Here is a 19562-nt window from a genome sequence, read left to right on the forward strand (position 1 = left end):
GGCATCCAGAGAACCCAGGGAGGAAGGGAGGTGAAGCAACCCTGGCCTTCTCGCGGACGAGGCAGCCCACCAACTGCTGAGAGCCGTGGGCTTACCCCAGCTCCAGGGCCAGGGCTAATGATCCCGCTCACGTCTTCACCCACAGGATGGCCAGTCAAGACCACAGTGGTATGTGTAGAGGCCACAGTGGGGTGTATAAAGGCCACGGCAGTGTGTAGAGGCCACGGCGGGGTGTGTAGAGGCCATGGGGGTGTGTAGAGGCCACGGCGGGGTATGTACAGGCCTTGGTGGGGTGTGTTGAGGCCACAGTGGGGTGTGTACAGGCCTCGGTGGGGTGTGTCGAGGCCTTGGTGGGGTGTGTCGAGGCCACGGCGGGGTGTGTAGAAGCCTCAGTGGGGTGTGTAGAGGCCACGGCAGGTGTGTGTTGAGGTCACGGGGATGTGTCGAGGCCACGGCGGGGTGTGTTGAGGCCACGGCGGGGTGTGTACAGGCCTTGGCGGCTGTATCGAGGCCACGCGGGGTGTGTCTTGTCCTGAGCACCTGGTCTCCGCTGCCCTGTGGCACCCGCAGGCTCTGAGCAGTGATCCCGGGGCAGCTGTGCCTGCAGTCTGGCTTGCATTTCCCTTTCATTTATGTCTTATTGTTATTTTCTTGGATGTGTCCTCTCTGTTACGTTCTGCGATCACACACATCAGGATGTGGAGAAAGACAAAAACACAGGAGGAAGCCGTCAGGTCAGGCATCGCCTGTCTGATCACATGAGGCAAAGTGGCCTCTCCAGGCTGTGGGTCGGATTGTCTCTGGGCATCCATCCTGTGCGCTCAGACGTCCAGGCTGGGCCCGTGGGCAGCTGGAGGCAGACAGGACAGGCCCTTCCGCCCGGGGTTGTCCCGACCCAGACACTCCTGTGGGCCCTGGGGCCCCTCGTCTGCCGACCTGTCCCTCCTCTCCGAGGAGTCCGGGAGGGCAGGCGCATAAGGGCAGGAGTCTGCCCGTTTGGGGCACATGCCATCCTGATGGGGGGATGCTGAGGGGTGTGCGGTGTCAGCTTTTGAGGGTATGCGGGTTGGCTGCACGACGAGGAACTCTGAAGAAAATACACTGAGAACTACCACGGGGTTCCTTCTGGACCAAGGGTCACGTGCGTGAAACGGTCCCCACCAAGAGGAAGCAGCGGGGGGACATGCTCTGAGAGACGCAGGCAGGTGCCTAGGCTGTCGCAAGGTGAAATACTGGCCCGAAGGCGACGTGGCAGGTGGGAGGGACCCGCTGGCGCTCCGGGGAGCTGCAGGCGTGGTGGGCGGGTCAGCTGAGCCAGGGCCCGAACCCCTCAGGTCTGGCCGGGTCCCCCTGGCCCGGGTGGAGCCCCTGGATGCCCTGCGGGCCCCCTACCTCCCGCTGCCCCTCGGCTCCGGCTTCTTGGCCCCTGCCCTGCTGGTCTTTCTGGGGTTTTACTTCCATCCTTCTCAGGGGAATGTGGGTGCTCCTGTGTGGACCGGGGCCCCCACGCAGGGTCTGGCCTTGGGGGGCCTCTCACCCTGTCCCGGCCCCACGGGACCCAGCAAAGGTCAACCCTGCTCAGAGCCAGCGGGGCTCCACTGGGCTTTCCTTGGGCCAGGCCAGGCCAGGTGCCGCCGCTGAGCAGGTCCCCGAGGTGCTCAGGCCCCAGGGTCAGTGAGCTCACCCTCCGGGCCACGCTCGAGGCCACAGGGCTGTGGGAAGCACACGTTCTAGTCCTGCCGCCTAGCCAGTCCCTGGCGACAGGTGTGGCCGGCGAGCCACGCCTGCGGGACTGCCGGATGCGGCACGTAGGAAGGACAGAGCACCCGGCCAGGACAGCTTTCACTCCCCTTCCAGACCTGTCACTGTGTTCCCTGGGAGACCTCGTTCTCTGCGGTTTCGGTGAGAATCGTGGGGCTGCTCGAAGGGGAGTGTGGACAGGGCCATCGCAGCTTCGGTGAGAATCGTGGGGCTGCTCGAAGGGGAGTGTGGACAGGGCCATCGCAGCTTCGGTGAGAATCGTGGGGCTGCTCGAAGGGGAGTGTGGACAGGGCCATCGCAGCTTCGGTGAGAGTCGTAGGGCTGCTCGAAGGGGAGTGTGGACAGGGCCATCGCAGCTTCGGTGAGAATCGTGGGGCTGCTCGAAGGGGAGTGTGGACAGGGCCATCGCAGCAGCAGCGGTGCAGTTGGACACTGTGAGCCTCGGGATGAGGGTCAGGGCCCTGAGGGCGGTCGATGGGGCCCGGCTTGGCCCGAGGAGGCCGGGCTGTTGGGTGCAGACCCCTGCCCCCAGGGTGTCAGCCCCGAGGGTGCACAGGAAGCTTGCTCAGAGGTGTCACCGGCTCCAGCAGGCCTGCCCGAAGATGCTCAGGGCTCAGCAATGTTCAGACGTGGCCATGGCCTCACTCAGGGCCCGGAGTCGGGGCAGCCGACTGTCGGGGCCGGGGCCGAGCAGGTGGATGGAGGGGGCAGCCTGGACACGGGGCCAGAGCCACCGGCCAGCCGGCTTTCCTCCTCACTGCCCCCAGGGCCCTCAAGCAGCTGCCCCACGGGCTCCCAGACACGTGCGGGAACCTGCTCGCGCCAGACCCGCAGGCATGGGCTTGGGTGCGGCAGCTTCTTTCAGAAATGCTCCCCAGTGTGAATGTGACTTCTTAGGACTGGAACCAGTGAGCCACTAGGTCCAAGCTCTCTGGACAAAGGTGCCTCAGCTCTTTCCTCCTGTCGTAGACGCCCACGTGGCGTGGGTGGGAGCTGGGGGCAGGATGTGGATGGACTTGCGGCGAGGAAGGTGCTTGACAGGTCAGAGAGGGTCAGAGACGGAGGTGAAGACAGGCCTGACGCTGGGGCACCTAGACCAGCAGCTGTAGGGCCCACCCCCAGGCAGCTCAGTCCAGCCTTTGTCTGCCGACAAGGGGACCCAGATTGCGAATAAGGATCTGAACTCGAGGAGGCGGAGCTACAAACACGGCCAGACTGAGGCCCTGGCTGTGTTGGGGTGCACCCATGGGGCAACAGGTGCCTGGTTCAGAGCTGGGGCCCCAGCTGGGGGCCCCGGGGCGCACACCGCCGGACGCTGGAGAGGCAGGTGCAGCCTGCTCCCTGCCTCTGAGCCCTCGAGATGACGCTGACCTTCAGCAAAAGGCATCGCTCTTTGGACATTTCAGATCCAACGGGAAGGGAACCAACAAGAAGCTTGGACGGCCCCTGTTTGTGGAGGCTCAGGCCTGCATCTTCAGACTTGGGGTCCGAGCTCTGGCCGTGGGGGTGCCATCCTCAGCCATCGGCATTCTCTGCACGTGCCGGCAGCTGCCCGTCACAAGCGAGTACAGTGTATCCTTTACTGGAATTCAAACCGGCTGCGACCGCAGGGAAGGGCCCCGGGCCTGCAGGCCGAGCCCCCGCACGTCGGCCGCACCCCCGCAAGCCGGGCGCGCCCCCTGTGCTGGAGAGGGGCCTCCATGCCCGCTGCGTGTGCCGCTGAAGCCCACTCACGTCCCCTGCCTTGCGTTCGCCAACTTTCCGATGGGAAGGGCTGCGGTGGGAGGGAGGGCCGTGCGCAGGGCCTGGGGCCAGGAGAGGGCAGTACCCCAGCGCCCCCCGGGGGCCCCCAAGTCTGGGGTCAGAGAGGTTTGCACAGGTGGAGGGCGAGGCCGGGGCAGGCCGCCGCCTCCCCTGACTCAGTGATTCAACATTGCAGCACGCCGCTAATTAGTATGATCTCCGCGAGCCGCCGCTGAAGAGCCGCCGCGGAGCAGCAGCCCGCGGCACCCCCCCCAACCCCCCGGCACGGCCCCACCCCCCCACACGGCCCCGCCCCCCGGGCGCCTAGCTGCAGGACCCGCAGGCGCCCCCCACCCAGCGGAGCACACAGCGGCTCGCGTGCCTGCGTGTGGTGGCAGGGTGGGGGGGGTCCCCTGAGCCCCGCCGCCGTGTACTCACCATGGGCACAGCGAAGTTACTGAAGTGTGAGCAGGGGTGGAACGGCCCGGCCGCCTATGTCGCTCCCTGCTCCTCGCCAGCCTCCATGGCCGTCCGGAAGGTCAAGCTACCCCGAAGGGGCCGCGGGGTCGAGCCCTGGGCGACCGCGGCGATGGGGTGGGTGCAGGGGGGAGAGGCCGCCCCCATCTGTGAAGGCAGGGAAGGCCAGGTGGTGGGGGTCCTCCCCGCATCTCGCACCCCCTCTCCCCGCCCCCCCCCCCCCCCCCCCCGCCCCGCGCCGCGCCAGCACCCCCTCCCGCGCAGCAGCAGCAGCGCCCCCCACAGTCTGCCCTGCTCTGGGCTTCTCTCGCCCCAGCCAGCCTGTTGGAGTGTCCGGCTCCAGGCGTCTGGGTCCGGCAGAGGCTCCGGGACGACCCGGGGCCTCAGGGGCCTTGGAGGGATGGTGCCCTGGGGAGCTCTTCCTTTTCCATATTTAAAAATCGGCCTCCGCTTGCCATCCAGCGCAGGACTCTCAGCCCAGTCTCAGGCTGCAGGAGTCACGTACAGCGTCTGTCAGCTCAGCCAAGAATCCCCCACGAGCAGCCAGACCCGGGCGGGTGAAGCTTCTGCCTGGATGTGGCCAGACCTTACCGACCAGCCTCTCCCCACACAGCCCGGTTTCCCCGGTGGATGGGTTCCGTCAGCGGAACCCAAAGTTGTTCAGAATCTGCATTTGCAAGAGCAGGCACAGCCGGCCCCTGGCCGGCGCTGATGCCCCGGGGGGCGGCCTGGGGAGTGGACGCTGCTGCCGGAGGGCTCCGACCTGCCCGCCGCCCCCCCACCCCCAAGCTGTGTCCTGCTGCCTCCTTGAGGGGGGGCGCACCTGCGTGCAGACCCTGGAGAAACGCAGCCCAACTTCTCACCTATTTTGGCGAAACGAGCTGGAGTGGCCGCAGTCCTGTGCTTCCCGCTGGCGGAGAGGTGGGGCGCGTTCCCGGGTCTGGGGAGCCGTTGTCCATCCCAGGGGCAGCGCGCCGGCTAGAGAGTAGAGTTATCAACAGATTGCAAGACCGCAGCCCGGCCAGCCCGGCCTGCCGGGGGTGAGCCGGAGCCAGGAGCGCACGCTAGCTGCCGTTCTCAGCGGGCGGCTTCCCGAACTCCGCGCGAGGATCGCCGGCGGCCGCTTTGCCTGCCCCCGCGGGCGGGCGACGGCCGGGGACAGGCCGGTCGGAGGCTGAGCCGTAACCATGGGGACGGGGGAGGCGCTGACGCGCACGCGGCGGCTCCCTGCGGCAGCGGCGATGGTTCTTCCCAGCCAGCCCGCCGGCCCAGACTCCGCAGAGCCGATTTAAAGAGACAACCGGTGGTTTCGCCTTCGCTGCCAACAGAAGCGGACAGCTCCCATCAAAACACCCCCTGGGGGAGGCGGGGAGCGGGGTGGGAGCTCTGTGTTATTCTGGCAGGAAGCCCCTGTCCCTTTAGGGCTCTGGGAACACAAATAGGAACAAGGAAATTAATTTCGGAGTTTTCACAGCTCTTGTCTTAAAAGATTCTCAAATCCAAAGATGGCCACAGTGAGGTCAGCCTACAGTGCATCCCAGCGTGAGTCAGCAGGTGGTCCTGCCCTGTCGACGGGCCTCAGCTGTGCAGAAAGAGCCCCGGACCCCACCCCCAGACCCCTGCCCAGTCCAGGGTCCCGGACCCTGCCCGGAGCTAGAGCTGGTGACAGGGCTCCCAGAAGAAAGCTGAGCAGGCGGGGGAAGGATCACAGGGGTCCTGCCTGCAGGGCGTGGGGGTGCCGCTGGCCAGAGGGTCTCGGAATGGGGTACTCCTACCCTCCTGTCCTTGGTCCCACCAACACCCCCAATGCTTCTGCCCCCAGGGTGCCCACTGTTCCCGTTGCCCCTCTGTAACGGGTCCTGAGCTTCAGCCGAGGGACAGAGACGCCCGAGGGGTGAGGGGTCATCCAGCTGTCCAGCGAGTGCTGTCAGTGCTGACTGGAGACCCTCCTGCCCACCCCTGGCCCACCTAGTGTCCTGGGGCGGCTCCCTCAGGCACTGGAGGGCACAGCAGAGGTCCCCAGGCCAGGCTGATGGTCCTGGACAAGGGGGATGGGAGGTGGTGGGAAGACAATCCTGGACTGGGGGGATGTTCTGCTCAGACTCCACAGGGCTGAGGTGGACCCCACGGGGCGTGTGTCCACCTGCCGCTCTGTCCACAGACTGTGCCAGGAAGGGGCTGGTGGACACAGGTCAGCTCACTACCACCCCTGGGCCCCCAGCCCAGAGATGACAGAAAGATCACGGGGCCAGGAGTCCAGGAGGCCACCAGGGCACCAGGAGGAGGCCCCGGGGCTGACCCTCTGTCCCTGGGCCCTGGCCACAGCGTGGAGACTCACCCCGGCCTTGGAGCAGGGGGAGTGTAAGCAGAGGTCACTTCTCGGCAATGCTGGAGGGACACAGAGGGTGGGGGCCGGCCTGGAGGAGCCCCTCCAAGCCCAGGCCTCAGCCCTGCCCCAGGGCCCATGGGCTTCAAGGCAAAGGCTGGTCGAGCCCAGACTCCCCAGGGGTGCAGGTGGGTGCACGGAGTGCTCTGGGGGCTCTTTGGGCAGACGGGCCTGGCTGGCTGCTAACATCCTGACCCTGCGCTTGCGGCTGGACACAGTGCAGCCGGCTCTGAAGCCCAGCGTCGTCCTGGGTGAGGGCCAGAGGCTCCTCCGGATGAAGCCACCCTGAGAGCCGCGTCTGAGGGCTTCGGGCTTAGTGAGGGTCGGGGAGCTGGGCCCCTCCACTGCTGCCCCACCATCCCTCCTCGGGCTTGGGCTACCAGTGCCCTGGCCCCCAAGCTGCCCACAGAGGGTCATGAGGCCCCAACCCCCACACCCAGCAGCCGGGTTCCCTGGTGGCCCAGGTCAGAGCGGAGAGCCAGCGCTGTGTCCGCAGCAGCCATAGGAGCCTCAGGCCCTCTCCCTGACACGGTGGCCTCTGCTCAGCGGACCCTGAGGATGGGTCATGAGCACGAGCTTTGTGACGGGGCCTCCGGCCGTGGGGCTGGGCCACCTCGGGCCCCTCCGTGCCCTGAGCATCTCTGCCGTCCGTGAGCGAAGCCGATGCTTCCTGGGGTTTGCAGCTGCCGTGAGCCAGGCTTGGCGGACTCTTGGGCCCTTCCAGTTTCTAAAGCACCAAGACTGTCTTCTGAGCAGACGAGCACCTGCTCAGGCCTCCCTCAGGCACTGACTGAGAGCTCACTCCTGAAACCTGCGTGGCTTCTTCGCAGGAAAGCAAGAGTCTCTGGCGGGGTGGGCTCTGGGCCGCCTCACAGCACTGCGTCTTTGCCTCCCTTCGCGAAGGCACGTGTCTGGCACATTCTGTGAGCTCAGGACTCCCCAGCAGGAAGATCTTCCAGTTGCCAACAGGGACCCCCTTCCAGCAGCCCCTCAGCCCTTTATCCGGCCCCCCAGAGAGAAAGTCACTTCCGATGAAGGGGTGACCACAGCTGTCCGTGGAGGGCTGGGATGGGGTGGAGGCAGGCAGGGAGGGGAACCGGGGTGGAGGGCAGGCGGGTGGGAGGGCTGGGGCCCTGGCCCCCACGGCCAGAGGACATCAGGAGCCTACTTGCGTGAAGCCAGGAGGCAGCCTGCTGCTGCTGCTGCTGCTCCAGACAGCCGCAGGATGGACGGGGTCACAGGTCAGCGGGGGCAGGGGTCAGCTTGAGACAGCGCCCCACCCCACCTCCCTGGGCCTGAGTTGGGCCTAGGGCCGCGGAGCCTCAGGCTGGACCTGCCTCCGGGGTGAGCGCTGCAGGGAGCCTCAGGCTGCCAGCTTCCTGGACGCGGCGTGGGGGCCACGTGTGGGACGGGGGTGGCGTTGGTGGCGTTTCCGGGCTGGCCCCCAAGGCCGGACGCACGGCCGACTGTGTGCTCAAATCCACTGAGCCGGGTGAAAACCTCGCTCCAGTTGCCGTGGCAACCAGCAATCTCCCCCAACAGCGTCAGTTTGAATTTGTGCAGAACATTTCTAACAGAGATTTACGTCAACAAACGCACTCGGCCCTGAGGTCAAGCTGAGTCTGAGAATAAAAGCAAACGCACCGTGTTCCTGTGGCTGCCCTTCCTCTCCCGAAGGCTCTCAGAGTCCCCGGAGAGCAGGCCACGCCCGGGGCAACCTCCTGCTGGCCTCCAGTGACCCCTGGGCAGCCTTGGGGGTTTCACGCTGAGAGCCTTGTGGGGTCCGTGTCCACGCATGCACACCCCTACAGGGCTTCAGCGTGTCCAGAGGTACAGGGCCCCCTATGGGGCTTTAGCCCGTCCAGGGGTACAGGGCCCCCTACGGGGCTTCAGCACATCCAGGGGTACAGGGCCCCCTACGGGGCTTCAGCGTACCCAGGGGTACAGGGCCCCCTACGGGGCTTCAGTGCGTCCAGAGATACAGGGTACCCATGGCCCACCTGAGCCGGTACACCTTGGGCCCCACAGGCCACGGTCAGCCTAGACGTGGGGCTGCTGCCAGGCACGCAGAGTCCGGGACGCTGCCCGCCTCTCTGAGCACCCCATGCTGGCAGTGGGTCCAGTCCTCCCCGTCCCCAGAGCTCTCAGCCCCCCTCACCCGCTGCATCCTTCAGGCCCATCAGAAGGGTCCCTGATAAGACACTTGAAGGAAGAGGAAAGGTGAGTGGCGGGTACTCTGAGCAGACAGCGCTTCAGTGTCACAAATGCAGCCTGTTTCTCTGTTTTCTTTTCTGGCAATCCCTAACTCACCCCATTTTTCATTTCCTTCCGCCTCTCAAATCACATCTGCTTTCCTCCGTCACAGCTTCAGACCCTCCTGGAGCCCAGACCCTGCCTCCTTTAGGAGTGAGTCCTGGAGCCACCGTAGGGTGCGGGGTTGGGGGTGAACTCAGTCCCCGCCGTGCTGGGGGCTCCCAAGGCGCCGTTTGCCTGGAGGATGTTCTTGGAGGAAAAACAGAGGCCACTGGGGACCAGGGAGCAGCTAGAGCCTGAGGATCCCCTGCTGGTTCTGCCGCACGAGGGTGGGGGGGTGGTCCAGGCTGGTGTCGGGGAGGCAGCGGGCAGGGAGGGCTTGCCCTTAGCTTCACAGTGAGGCTGGATGAGCTGCGACTGCGCTGGGGCTACTGGGTCAGCCTCTCCATCTCAGTCTGCCTCTCCTGATCCCCACTTCCTCCTGAGGCCACAGCCCCCTCGTCCAGGACACGGCCTTCTTCCCGAGGTCTTGGGTTAGCCCGTCAACGGGACAGCCGTGGTGACCAGACTCTCAGCAACACGTGAGGGGTGTGGGAGCACTCCTTGAGCACAGCCACGTGGGAAGGCCCCTCTGGAGGGTCCACGCCCTGCAGTGCACCCCAGAGGCAGCGGGGACCCACAGCTCCACCCCAGCCTGTTTGAGCTTCCCTTGCAAACTGTGCAAACAGATTTACTAGAGACAGTCTGGAGGCAAGAACACACCTGCCCTCTGCCCTCCAGATGCAGTCCGGGACCCACGACCCCAAGCTGTAAACCAGCCTGCGTCCACCGTCACCTCGGGAGGCCAGGCTAGACACACACACGAGCAGGCTGGACACACACGACGGCCCCGGAGACACCTGGTCCCTCCACACGGGGTTGGGGCCCAACAGACCCGGGGGCGCCCCCGCAGCACCCGGTGGGGAGCAGACATCAGCACATGTTCGGGCAAGGCGGCATCCTGACCTCCCTTCCGTGGAGGCCGGCAGGGCTGACCACGGGCGGGGCAGCCAAGGGTCTGCCGGGGGCAGGCGTGAAGAGCAGGGCAGAGGCCGCGCTCTCAGGAGGAAGCTGGGTCCAGGCTCCTCTGCTCACCCCTCCTCCGGAGGGCCGCAGGGCTGCCCACGCCGATCTCAGACCCGGGGTCAGGACAGATGCAGGAGCTGCCGGTGGTCGGACAGCTTCATGCTTGAGGCCTCGTCCGGTTTCCAGACCTCGGTCACCAATCACACTTACTGTTTCACGGGAACCTTCGGCCTCCTGCTGGGGCCAGTGTCTGGGGCGCCTGGGGGTCTCTGCAGGGCTGAGGTTGCCTGTGGGGTCCCTGCAGGGTGGGAGGGTCTCGGGGAAACCCCTTCCAGGAGGTCCTGTCCCTGCTGTCCCCCTGCGGCCTCTGATCCTGGGGCTGTGGACGGGTACGGGGGTGTGGCGGGGTGGCAGCTGAGCCGTCCTGGGTGCCGGCCTGGCTCGGCCCACCGCCCTCACCCGCCCCGGGGATGTGCCTTCCTCCCTGCTGGAGCCCCGTCCCCTCTGACCCTCCCGTAGCGTGCACCCAGCTCCAACCAGCCTCCCTGGCCTCCACTCTCCTCCCCGGGTGCCCGCTGCCTTCTGTCCAGTCCCTGCTCCTGCCACTGGGGCCAAAGCAGTTTTATCAAATTAGATGTGGTCAAACGTGACAATTTTGCTAAAATAATGATTTGTTTGAGAGTTAATCTTCCCCAGGCTCCGGTTTTCTGCTTTGGCGCCTGGCAGGACAGACTCCAGTGGCTTGTGTCTTGAAACATCTCTCCTCCTTTCAAAATATCCCAAAAAAAACCTCTTTACATTTTGATATCTAGTCACTTCCAGCCAGTTAATCTTGCTTTGAGCTGCTGGAATAGCAGAGGTCTGGAACAATCTGAGAGTCTGATGGGCTGGGTTGGAGTAACCGACACCTGCCGGCTGGTGGCTGGTCGGCAGGCCTTGGAGGGGAGTCCTGCAGACGTGTGCGAAGCTGGTGTTCACAGACGTGTGAGCGGGCGAGTGTGATGCCACGAGTGTGCACCTGTGCCTGTGCGCTGGTGCCATCTGGGGGCCCCGGGGGTGGTGGTGGTGCCCACAGCTTGGCAGGATGCTGACCATTGGTCAGCTTGCTCTTCTGCATCCCTCTTTCAGATATTGTTTTCTTGACTATGGGTGGCTTTTTTTTTTTTTGGTAAAGAAAAACCCCAATAAAATCAGTTTAAACACTAAAAACTATGAAGTATTACCAGTAGTGACTTTGAAGTCTTTTGATTAACTCCTTAGCTGTCATCGTTTGGCTTGCGCCACGGTTTGCCTACGTTACAAAGCAGGCCGAGCAAAATAACTAAAATCAGGTACAAGTGAAAAAAACCAAGAAATGAGGAAAAAGCAAGCATTGTGACAAAGAGAAACAAAAGTATAAAATCCTTGAATTTTGAAAAAGGATCACAGTTTGTGAATATAAGAAAACGTTTTCAAATTTCCCCTTTACCCAAGCTGGGATCTTGTGGAAATAGTGGGCAGATGTCCTGGGGTGCGCACCTGTTGGGGGACAGGGACGCTGTGACTATGAGGCCCGCGGGGGCGGGTGTGCGGTGAGGGAGGCACCCAGGCCCGGGTCACGTGACAGCCCCCCATCAGATCGGGGCGCCCTGGGCCCCGCCACGCCTGCAGGACAGCAGTCAGTCCACCAGGTGCCGACCTCATCAGCTCCGGTCCTTTTCTCCAAAGTTTATGAAAGATCCTCATTATTTCCAAACAGCGCTCGTAGACCTAACCTTGAGCAGGAAGGCCACCTGCACCACGAGCTCTCTGCAGGAGCAGCAGGGGCTGGGCGGGGCGAGAGGAGGGCTTGCGGGCGGTTGGCAGAGGGCCGGCGGAGCCCAGCCGGGAGAGTCCGCCAGGCCGGCCCGCCCTGTCCTGCTGGCCCAGCCTGCCACCTGGAGGCTGGTCCAGGGGCCAGGGGAGCAGACCCTCCCAGCTCCCGCCCAGCCCCCCAGAGGCCTCCGGGCAGCTCGGGCTTGGGTCACAGCACCCCTTCTCCCCTCTCCAGAGCTTGCGCTTCCTCTGGGGACTGAGGTCCCACTGGCTGCAGGGTCCTCCCACCAGGGCTCACAAGCCCTCCTCACCTCCTCTGCCCGTGCCCTGGGGCTTCCCTGTGGCCCCTGACAGCTGTCTAAAGCTGCCCGGCGCCCTGTGCACCCGAGGGCTCACACCTCCTCCCCTAGCCCAGCCTTCCTGGAGCTGCCCGGAGACCACACTTGTGGGCAGAGGCTCCTGGCCCCGGGGGCAGCCCCATGGGCCTTGCTGGCGACCACGTGGGCTGCCATCAGGTCCTCTCTGCTCACCTCCTTCCAGGCGGGCAGAAGTTGTCCCTGTGGTGGTCTCCAGCCTGAACACTGGCTTCATCCCTGTTCCACGCACGAGCGGGGAGGAGAGGGTCCTGGTGGGAAGAAGGGGCGTGTGGTCCTCCCTTGGGACAGCCCCTGGCGCCCCCTTCCTGCAGCCTCAGCTGGGCACCCCAGCTCCTGGGGCTTGTGGGGGCAGCTGCGGAGACCAACTAGGGGGCTGGCCTGGGGTCAGGGGTGGGCGGCAGCGATAGAACCAGAACCCAGGAGGGAGGGTCAGGGCCAGGGTCCCAGCAATCGGAGCGGCGTCTCCCTGGGCCTAAGCGAGCCTGCCCAGTGCCTCTAATAAGAGACACAGGGACAGAGACCTGCTGCTCAGGGACAGACCTGGGCCGAGCTGGACTTGGCCCACACTGACACTGAGCCCAGACTTGGCCTATGTCTGCTCATCACCCCACAGGCCACCAGAGACACAATGGGGGGACAGCGTGCGAGACCCCGTTTCCACAGGGAGCCCCTTGGCTGTGCGTCTCAGTCCGAGTCCCTCCTAAACCACTGACAAGATTCCGGGTGAAGCACATCCTCCGAATGCAGCCCGGACACGGCCGGATCCGCGCTTGCACACCCTCCTGGGAACCTCCGCGTCCCTTCTCCTCCCTGGAGGAGTCTGCGGCTCCGGTGCTGCAGGGAACTCGCCGGGGCCCGTGTGGCAGGGAGGAAGCCAGCCCTGCCTCGTGTCGAGACTGTTTCTGTGACTTGCTTTTCGTTACTTTTGTTGTAATCGTACAGAAAGGTTTGCCCTGGAGAATCCTGCCCCGCTGCCTGACCGCTAAACCACAGGCCTTCGTTCGGAACCCTGTCGGCCTGTGGATGACAGGAAGGAAGAAATGAACACGTGCCCGGCCTGAGGCTTGCCTTTCTAGATGTTTACAAGGTTAACGGCCTCTTTACTTTGCCTCCTCACCTCCACTCATCTCCGATCTGTAAAACGACCTGGCCCCCAGACGGTGCTGGCCTGCCATCTTCTCAGTCTGCCGGCTCCCCAGTAAGTCTCTTCCTCACCTCAACACCTCATCTCTCAGGTTCTTTGGCCTTTCGTGCGGCGAGCAGAGCGAGCTTGGACTCGGTGACACCTGCCCCCGAGGGCCCGGGACCAGGGGTCTGGTGTGTGCAGAGCCAGGAGGACAAGCCGGCCCAGGCCAGTCCCCGGGGCACCCTGCGGGCTGTGTCTCGGGACAGACCCTGCGGAGCGGAGGTCCGGGCCGGGGGGAGGGGCTTGCTCGGGGGTCACCTGGGGGCCCCTGTCCTCAGCCCCGCCTGTGCCTGTGGGCAGGTCCCGGGACAGCACTGCGCCCCCGCCCCGCTGCGAGGCCCCTGTGCTGCTGGCGGGGCACCCGAGGAGCGTGGGCTCGGGGTGCTGGGGGTGGCCCCTGGCCACCTCCCACCTCGGAGAGCAGGCCCTTGGCTGCGGGCAAGGCCTCGGGAGCAGAGGCCCCGTAGGGCCACAGGGGTGGCCCTGTGACGATGCAGGCCCGGGCCCTCGGCCCTGCGGTCCACCTGCCCCCGCTGAGCTTCAGCACACACCCTGGAGGCCCGCGGCCTCCCGAGGGACGGCTCTGGACGGGCCCCAGGGGCCTACCCACAGGTCAACCCCGTTCTCACGGAGCTCAGACAGAGCCGTAGACACAGGTCACTGGAGGCGTCTGCCCTGGGGGGCCTCGGTGTGACTGGTGGCCGCCTGGCGGCCTGGGCCTCAGCAGGCAGGCTGGGTGCTGGTCCCTCCAGAGCGTCTGGGGAGCTGCGGCCGGTGAGCTCGGACGGCACCCAGGCCCTGGTCTCCCCATCCCGGGGCTGCCCTCCAGCGGGATCTTGGGGGCATCTGCCAGGTAGTGCCTGCCTTGTGGCCTTTGCCCGCTCTGTGCCCCAGAGGAGGCGGGCAGTGCCCCCGCCGTGTGGATGGGCCCGCCTGCTGACCGCTGCCCGGACACCATGACTCTGTCGCCCCCCTTGCTCCCCCGGTGGCCCCCAGGCCTCAGGGCCTGACATCCCCTGATAGCCGAGGGCTACGTCTCCCGCTGGGCCCCCTCAGTGTGGGGAGGCAGGCGGGGGTACAGGTTGGGGACACCCACAGCCTCTCCCAGGTCAGGGGAGGCCGGGAGGCCCCCGCAGAGGGGCTGAGAGCTTCAGCAGGCTGAGTGGGGCTCCTGCTCGGGTCACAGGTCAGGACAGGACATGTCAGTCATGACTGGAGAATTCCAGGGGACAAACATGTGATTGTGAAATCGGGTCCATAAGGGGGGCTCCCGCCCTGCCTTCCTGTGAGTGTGCCCTGGGGAGGCCACGGAGACAGCGGGCGTGAGGACGCCCTCAGGGAGCGTCCAGGCGAAAGGAGGACAGGGACTGATGTGTCCTGCAACCCTGGGACCCGGGTGATGTAGGCGCGACCTGCACAGAGAGGGCAGCCACACACTTTCCGGCCACGCCCGCCGCGGGACCCGGCCGCCTGGGGTCGGGAGTGTCACCTGCAGACACACAAGTGCGCCGGGCTCCACCGCAAGGCCAGACGCAGAAACAAAGGAGCTCGTCTCTCCACAAAGTGAGCCAAGAGAGAGATGTAGACGGTCACAGCTCGGGGACCTCAGACCCCATCTGAAGAGAAACTAAAAACTGCGCAACGGTCTGGACGACGGGAACACGGTGTCCGATTATACCCCGGGCTTTCTGTTTCACAGGGGCTGGTGGAGGCCTTCCTGGCCGCCCGTGCCTGGTGGGGTCAGAGCTGCAGTGACCCCCCCTGTCGTCTTGGGGGCTGAGTGGCTGCCCTTCACCCTGGCCCACACAGTGGGGTGTGCGCATGTGTTTACAAAGAGCTGCCGTCTGTCTGGACCCCAGCTCTGTGAGCGGGGCCCCTGTGAGACCAGGCATTGACCTCCACATCTCCTTGAATCCGTGGGGTCCTCTGCCGCCTTCTGGAATGGCTCAGCAGCCGGGCGAAGCCTCTAGTGCCGTCTGTCCCACAGTCTGCAGCGGGACCAGCCTCTGGCCACTGACCTCTGCTCAGCAGCCGCAGCCCTGGCCCCAGACACGCCCCTGCGTCCCCATGGCCTCGAGTCGGCCCCAGGCCTGACTTAGTGATTGATGTGCCTGCGTGCGGGGTGTGGGGGCAGGGATGCAGCGAGCTGGATCCAAGACAGAAGTAAAAATAACACTGTTCCCAGAATCAGTCTCCACAAGTGAGTCTGCAACCCGGGTTATCTGTTGCCGAGGAGATTCAGGGAAACAAAGATGCCTGTGTCTGAACAGCTGCGTTTCCGCGTGCAGGGCTGCACGCTGCCGCACAGCGACAGCCGTGTCCCGGCCGCGTGTGCTCGGGGTGGGCGCCAAGCTGGAGGTGCCCGAGACTGCGCTGGGAGAAGCACACTAGATGGAGGACGTGAAACCGGAGTGAAGGTGAAAAGCTTGACACACCATGCTTTTAAATGAGGTCTTTGTGGTTCTTAATTCTCAGTGAGGTATGAAAAATGTGCATCAGTTCGACGCTTTGCATAGACGCCCGGGCAGCCCCTTGCGGACAGCAGCGGGGAGCCCTGGCACCCTGAGCTTCTCCCCTGAGGAGGCTCCCTCCATGTCCTGGGTCCCAGCCTGCGGTCGGTGGCCCGTGATCGCCATCATCCCTGGGGCCAGGGCCCAGCTTGCCCCGCACAGTACAGGGAGACAGGGACGCAGAGGTCAGCGACCCCACTGTCCTTGGAGGGGCAGTGAGTGGCCCTGGGGGCCTCCCAGGAGCAAACCCTGGGCTGGGTGGTTGAAGGGAGCTGTGGGGAGGGCCCACGAGGCCCAAGTCTGCACTGACCCCCTCCCGTCCCATCAGCTGCCGCCCATGTCCACGTGCGGTTAGACCTCTGAAGGCCTGGTGCTCAGGACCCTGCACTTGGCCTCCCAGAAACGTTTGCTCTGGGGGAGCTGAGGTCGCTGCCCGGCGCTGGGAGGGTCTCAGGCCGCTTGGTCTGCATGTCTGTTCCCACGCTCCCACCGTCCAGGAAACCACCGAGCCATGGGTCCTCAGAGTCATGAACTCCTGTGTGACCTCTCTGCTTGGTGGTGACAGATGCCACCATAAGTGGTTTCCATGGTGATGTGTTCATCCCGGCAGGGGGCCTCTCTTTTTGAAAGGGCCGGTTCCCCCTGGAGACTGGGGAGGGGGATGGTCTCCTCTTGGATCTGCAGAGCTGATGCAGGACGCTTTTCTCCTAAGCTGCTCCGAGGGCCGCGCTGTCCTCCTGCTGGGCCTGGAAGCCCACTCAGAGCCTGCAACAGGTCCCTCTGAGGATGTAGAGCCCTGCCTCTGGGGAAGAGACAGAGTGGAGAAGACTGCTGTCTGAGGCGGGACAGGGTTAAGCCTGGGCACAGGGCTGCCCATTCTGATGGGGAGGAGCAAGCCGGGAGGGTTTCTAGGAAAGGGCAACCAGCAGCCTTGTAACTGAGCCTGAAAGGTGATGGGGAGCTCACTGCGTGGGAGACTGTGGGGCCAGGGCACGGAGCAGGCAGGGCTGGGGTCTCTGCAAACGAGCCTGGCCCGCTGGGGCTGTGAGCATGTCATGGCAGAGGAAAGGCCGGCCCCCCAGACGCCTAGGAGGCCAGCGGGAAGGAAATCTCCTAGGGGCAAACGAAGCTGCCTGACACCCCAGGTGCAGGAGCTGCCATCAGAGCTGGTCGACCGCAGAGAGCCCGAGGCCGGGACTGACATGAAGGGGACGCTGCCGGCTGGCCAGCAGCCCTGCCTGGAGCCCTGTGGGGGTCGTGGGCCTGGAGGGGGCCCTGAGGCTCTGACAGCCCTGGCCCCGACCCAGAAATAAGCCCAGCCCAGGCCTCCTTCCCTCCGCAACTCTGCACTCCTTCCCGGGCTGCACCCCCTAACCCCCAATGCACCCCAATGCCCCAACCCCCCTCAACTCCCCTTAAGCCCCCTCAATCCCCCCAATCCCCCAACACCCCTCAACCCCCCTCAAGCCCCCCTTGACCCCCCAACCCCCTCTCAATCCCACTCAATCTCTACCCTCAACCCCCCAAACCCCCAGCCCCCCTCAACCCCATTCAACCCCCTTCAACCCCCACCCTTAACGTCGCCTCAAATCCCCCTCAACTTCCCCAACTCCACCGCTCCCACAGCCCAGGCCTGCGCCCCCGACGCTGGGTGACCCCAGCCCAAAGGTGCCCCAACTGGCAGCAAGAGCCCCAAGAGGGGGGTCCTCCACTGTGGCCAGGACTGGTGCTCGCACGGCTGGGCGGCCTGTCTGCACAGGGTCTCCGGGCGCACGGCCAGCCACCCACAGAGCTGGGAGCCTCCTGGCGGCCTTCACGGAAGGCGCTCCAGCAGGCCCTGGGGGCAGGCTGCCTCCCTCCCGCTCCTGGGTCCCCGGGACAAGGCCCCGGGCCTGGATGGTCCCCGGGGTGGGGGGCGGGCGGGGCCACAGAGGGCCTGGACACTCGAGACCACAGCCGTGGCTGCTGGGCCTGGACCCACTGGGCAGGCTTCCCTGCGTTGCTTCGGGGAGGTTTCAACAGCCCTTGGAAAATGCAATTACAATCATCAGGTCCATTTCTCAGCTGTGGGAAAACCTCAGCCCCGTTTCCAGCCCTCTCACGCTCAGCACGCGACTGCTGATGGTGCTTGTGGTTGGCGGGGGACACCTCAGAGTCCGCCCTCACACCCCCAGCACAGCTGACTGGCGACCTGTCCGCCCTGCTCCCTGGCCACAAGGGCAGCCGTGGGGCCCGGAGCAGTCCCGGGCCTGCTGGAGGTCACCTTCTCCGCTCCAGGCGGCGACCCTGCCTGGCTCTGGGGCTGAAGGACAGTTTGAACCTCCCGAGACCCCGGGGCTTCGGGTCGCATCACTCAGACGTAGACGGACGAGTTTATTGGTTCCCGTCAGAAGCAGACAAGAAGCACCCTGGGGTTCCGCAGTAATTAAAAACCGGTGGTGCTGCTGCTGGTGTGATGGAGAGGAGACATCTCTTCTATCTCCCGACGGGCCCCAGGCCTGTTTTCAGAAAAGAGACTGGAAGGTTGCCGTTGGCACGACAATTAGAAGAATAGAGTGCCCAGAGCTTGGGGCGTCTGGGAGCCCAGGGGACAGGCTGGCCGGGGGTGAGTGCCGCACTGCACGTCGGGAGGACGGCTCCTCTGAGCATCTGACCCTGCAGGGCTGTGTGTCAGGGGTGACCTGGGGCCAGGAGGTCACCTCGTGGGGGGCCCAGGTGGTCCCAGACCCCACGCAGGGTCCGAGGCTGCCTGCGTTTCCCCAAGGAGCACACCATGACCTCCAACCTCTGTGGTCAGCTCTTCTCACGTCCTGATCTGGAGCTCGTAGGGGCCGAGTGTGCAAAGTGGATCTGAAGGCCGTGGGGTGCCCCTGTGGGGTCCTCGAGCTCTGGAGCTGGACACGAGTGGATGGCCAGCTCTCCGGTGACCCTGAGAAAGGCCACACTTATCCCCTCTGGGTCTTGCAGGGGACAGCTACCCCTGAGCAGTGAGAGGGGCTGGACACCGGGCCCACAGCCACGTCCCTGGTCAGAGGCACAGGCTGGAGCTGAGCCCAGCCTAAGTCCGAGGACCTCCTGGCTGTTTCCCAGCTGACCCTCACTAAGAGCCCCAGCCCCTCATGGGGTGGGGAGTGATGTCCTGGAAGGCCTGGCGGTCAGGCGGGCCCCTCCTAATGTGGGTGCCTGTTGGAACGGGGTGGTGTGCACGGGGCTCAGGGTAGGGGGTGATGGCGTGCCCACGGTGCCCTTCTCGTGGCCTTTTGGGCCCGCAGGCTCCTGAGCCCTTCAGAGGAACTGCTGCCCGGGACCCCCTGACCCACACGGTGCCTGCTCTCGAGGCTCAATGTCCGTCAGGACAGCGGGGTGGGCTCGGGGCTGCCACAGCCCTGCTCCACGCCACCCTCCTGCCCCAGGCATCGTTGCTGTGCCAGCAGGGACAGGCCAGGGACACGGAGGGGGCCCGTCCACCGAGTCTGGAGGACCCTCCATCCTAGGAGGCGGGGGCTTGGCCACCCCACGGCAGGGGGCTGGCAGGGTGGGCAGGGGAGGAGGGTCTGGGGGGGACGAGGGGAGACGGTGGTGGCGGGCCCGCATGACTGTGAGGGCGGACGCAGGGACTGGACTCTCGCCCAGAGTCAGGGGTCCAGCCTGCCAGCACCAGCTCTCTGGAGCCGCCTCCAACCAGAGCGCCAAGTGCTGGGCGCACCTGCTCCCCGAGGAGCTCGAGGCACGCGGTCCGCAGGGCAAGGCCGTGACCAGCTGAGCTCTGCCCCGCCCGCCGTGGTCACTGCAGGCCCGGCCTGGAGGGCAGAGACCAGCGGTGGGAGGGCTGATGCGCATCCCGGGGGGTGAGGGCTGGGGCGTGAGGGGACTAGGTGGGCAGGAGGCCCCCTGAGGGTGCCCGCGCCCCTGCGTCCCCCCACCGGCCGGCACCCGCTGCTGTGCTGTGATGGCCGTGCGCCCCGTCCCACCGCGAGGGCCGTCCCCTGTGTCCGCGGGACCGGCTCTCG

General features: G+C 65.3%; 1 protein-coding gene across 2 annotated transcripts in view; it reads right to left on the reverse strand.

The window, feature by feature from the left end:
* ADGRA1 (adhesion G protein-coupled receptor A1) overlaps positions 1–7432 on the reverse strand; it is a 37703-nt gene extending 30271 nt beyond the window's left edge. The window contains exons 1-2 of one of the 2 annotated variants that reach the window (XM_005225880.5): positions 4845–7432; positions 3943–4128 (exon numbers count right to left, since the gene is read on the reverse strand). Coding sequence is in view for 1 of the 2 variants with exons in the window: in NM_001205846.1 (NP_001192775.1) it covers positions 3943–3945 (3 nt within the window). In the remaining variant the exon portion in view is untranslated. The remainder of the gene's footprint in view (positions 1–3942; positions 4129–4844) is intronic. The other variant, NM_001205846.1, reaches the window with a different exon arrangement.
* Positions 7433–19562: the final 12130 nt, after the last annotated feature.

The sequence above is a fragment of the Bos taurus genome, chromosome 26, assembly GCF_002263795.3.
Source record: "Bos taurus isolate L1 Dominette 01449 registration number 42190680 breed Hereford chromosome 26, ARS-UCD2.0, whole genome shotgun sequence".
Lineage (NCBI taxonomy): Eukaryota > Metazoa > Chordata > Mammalia > Artiodactyla > Bovidae > Bos > Bos taurus.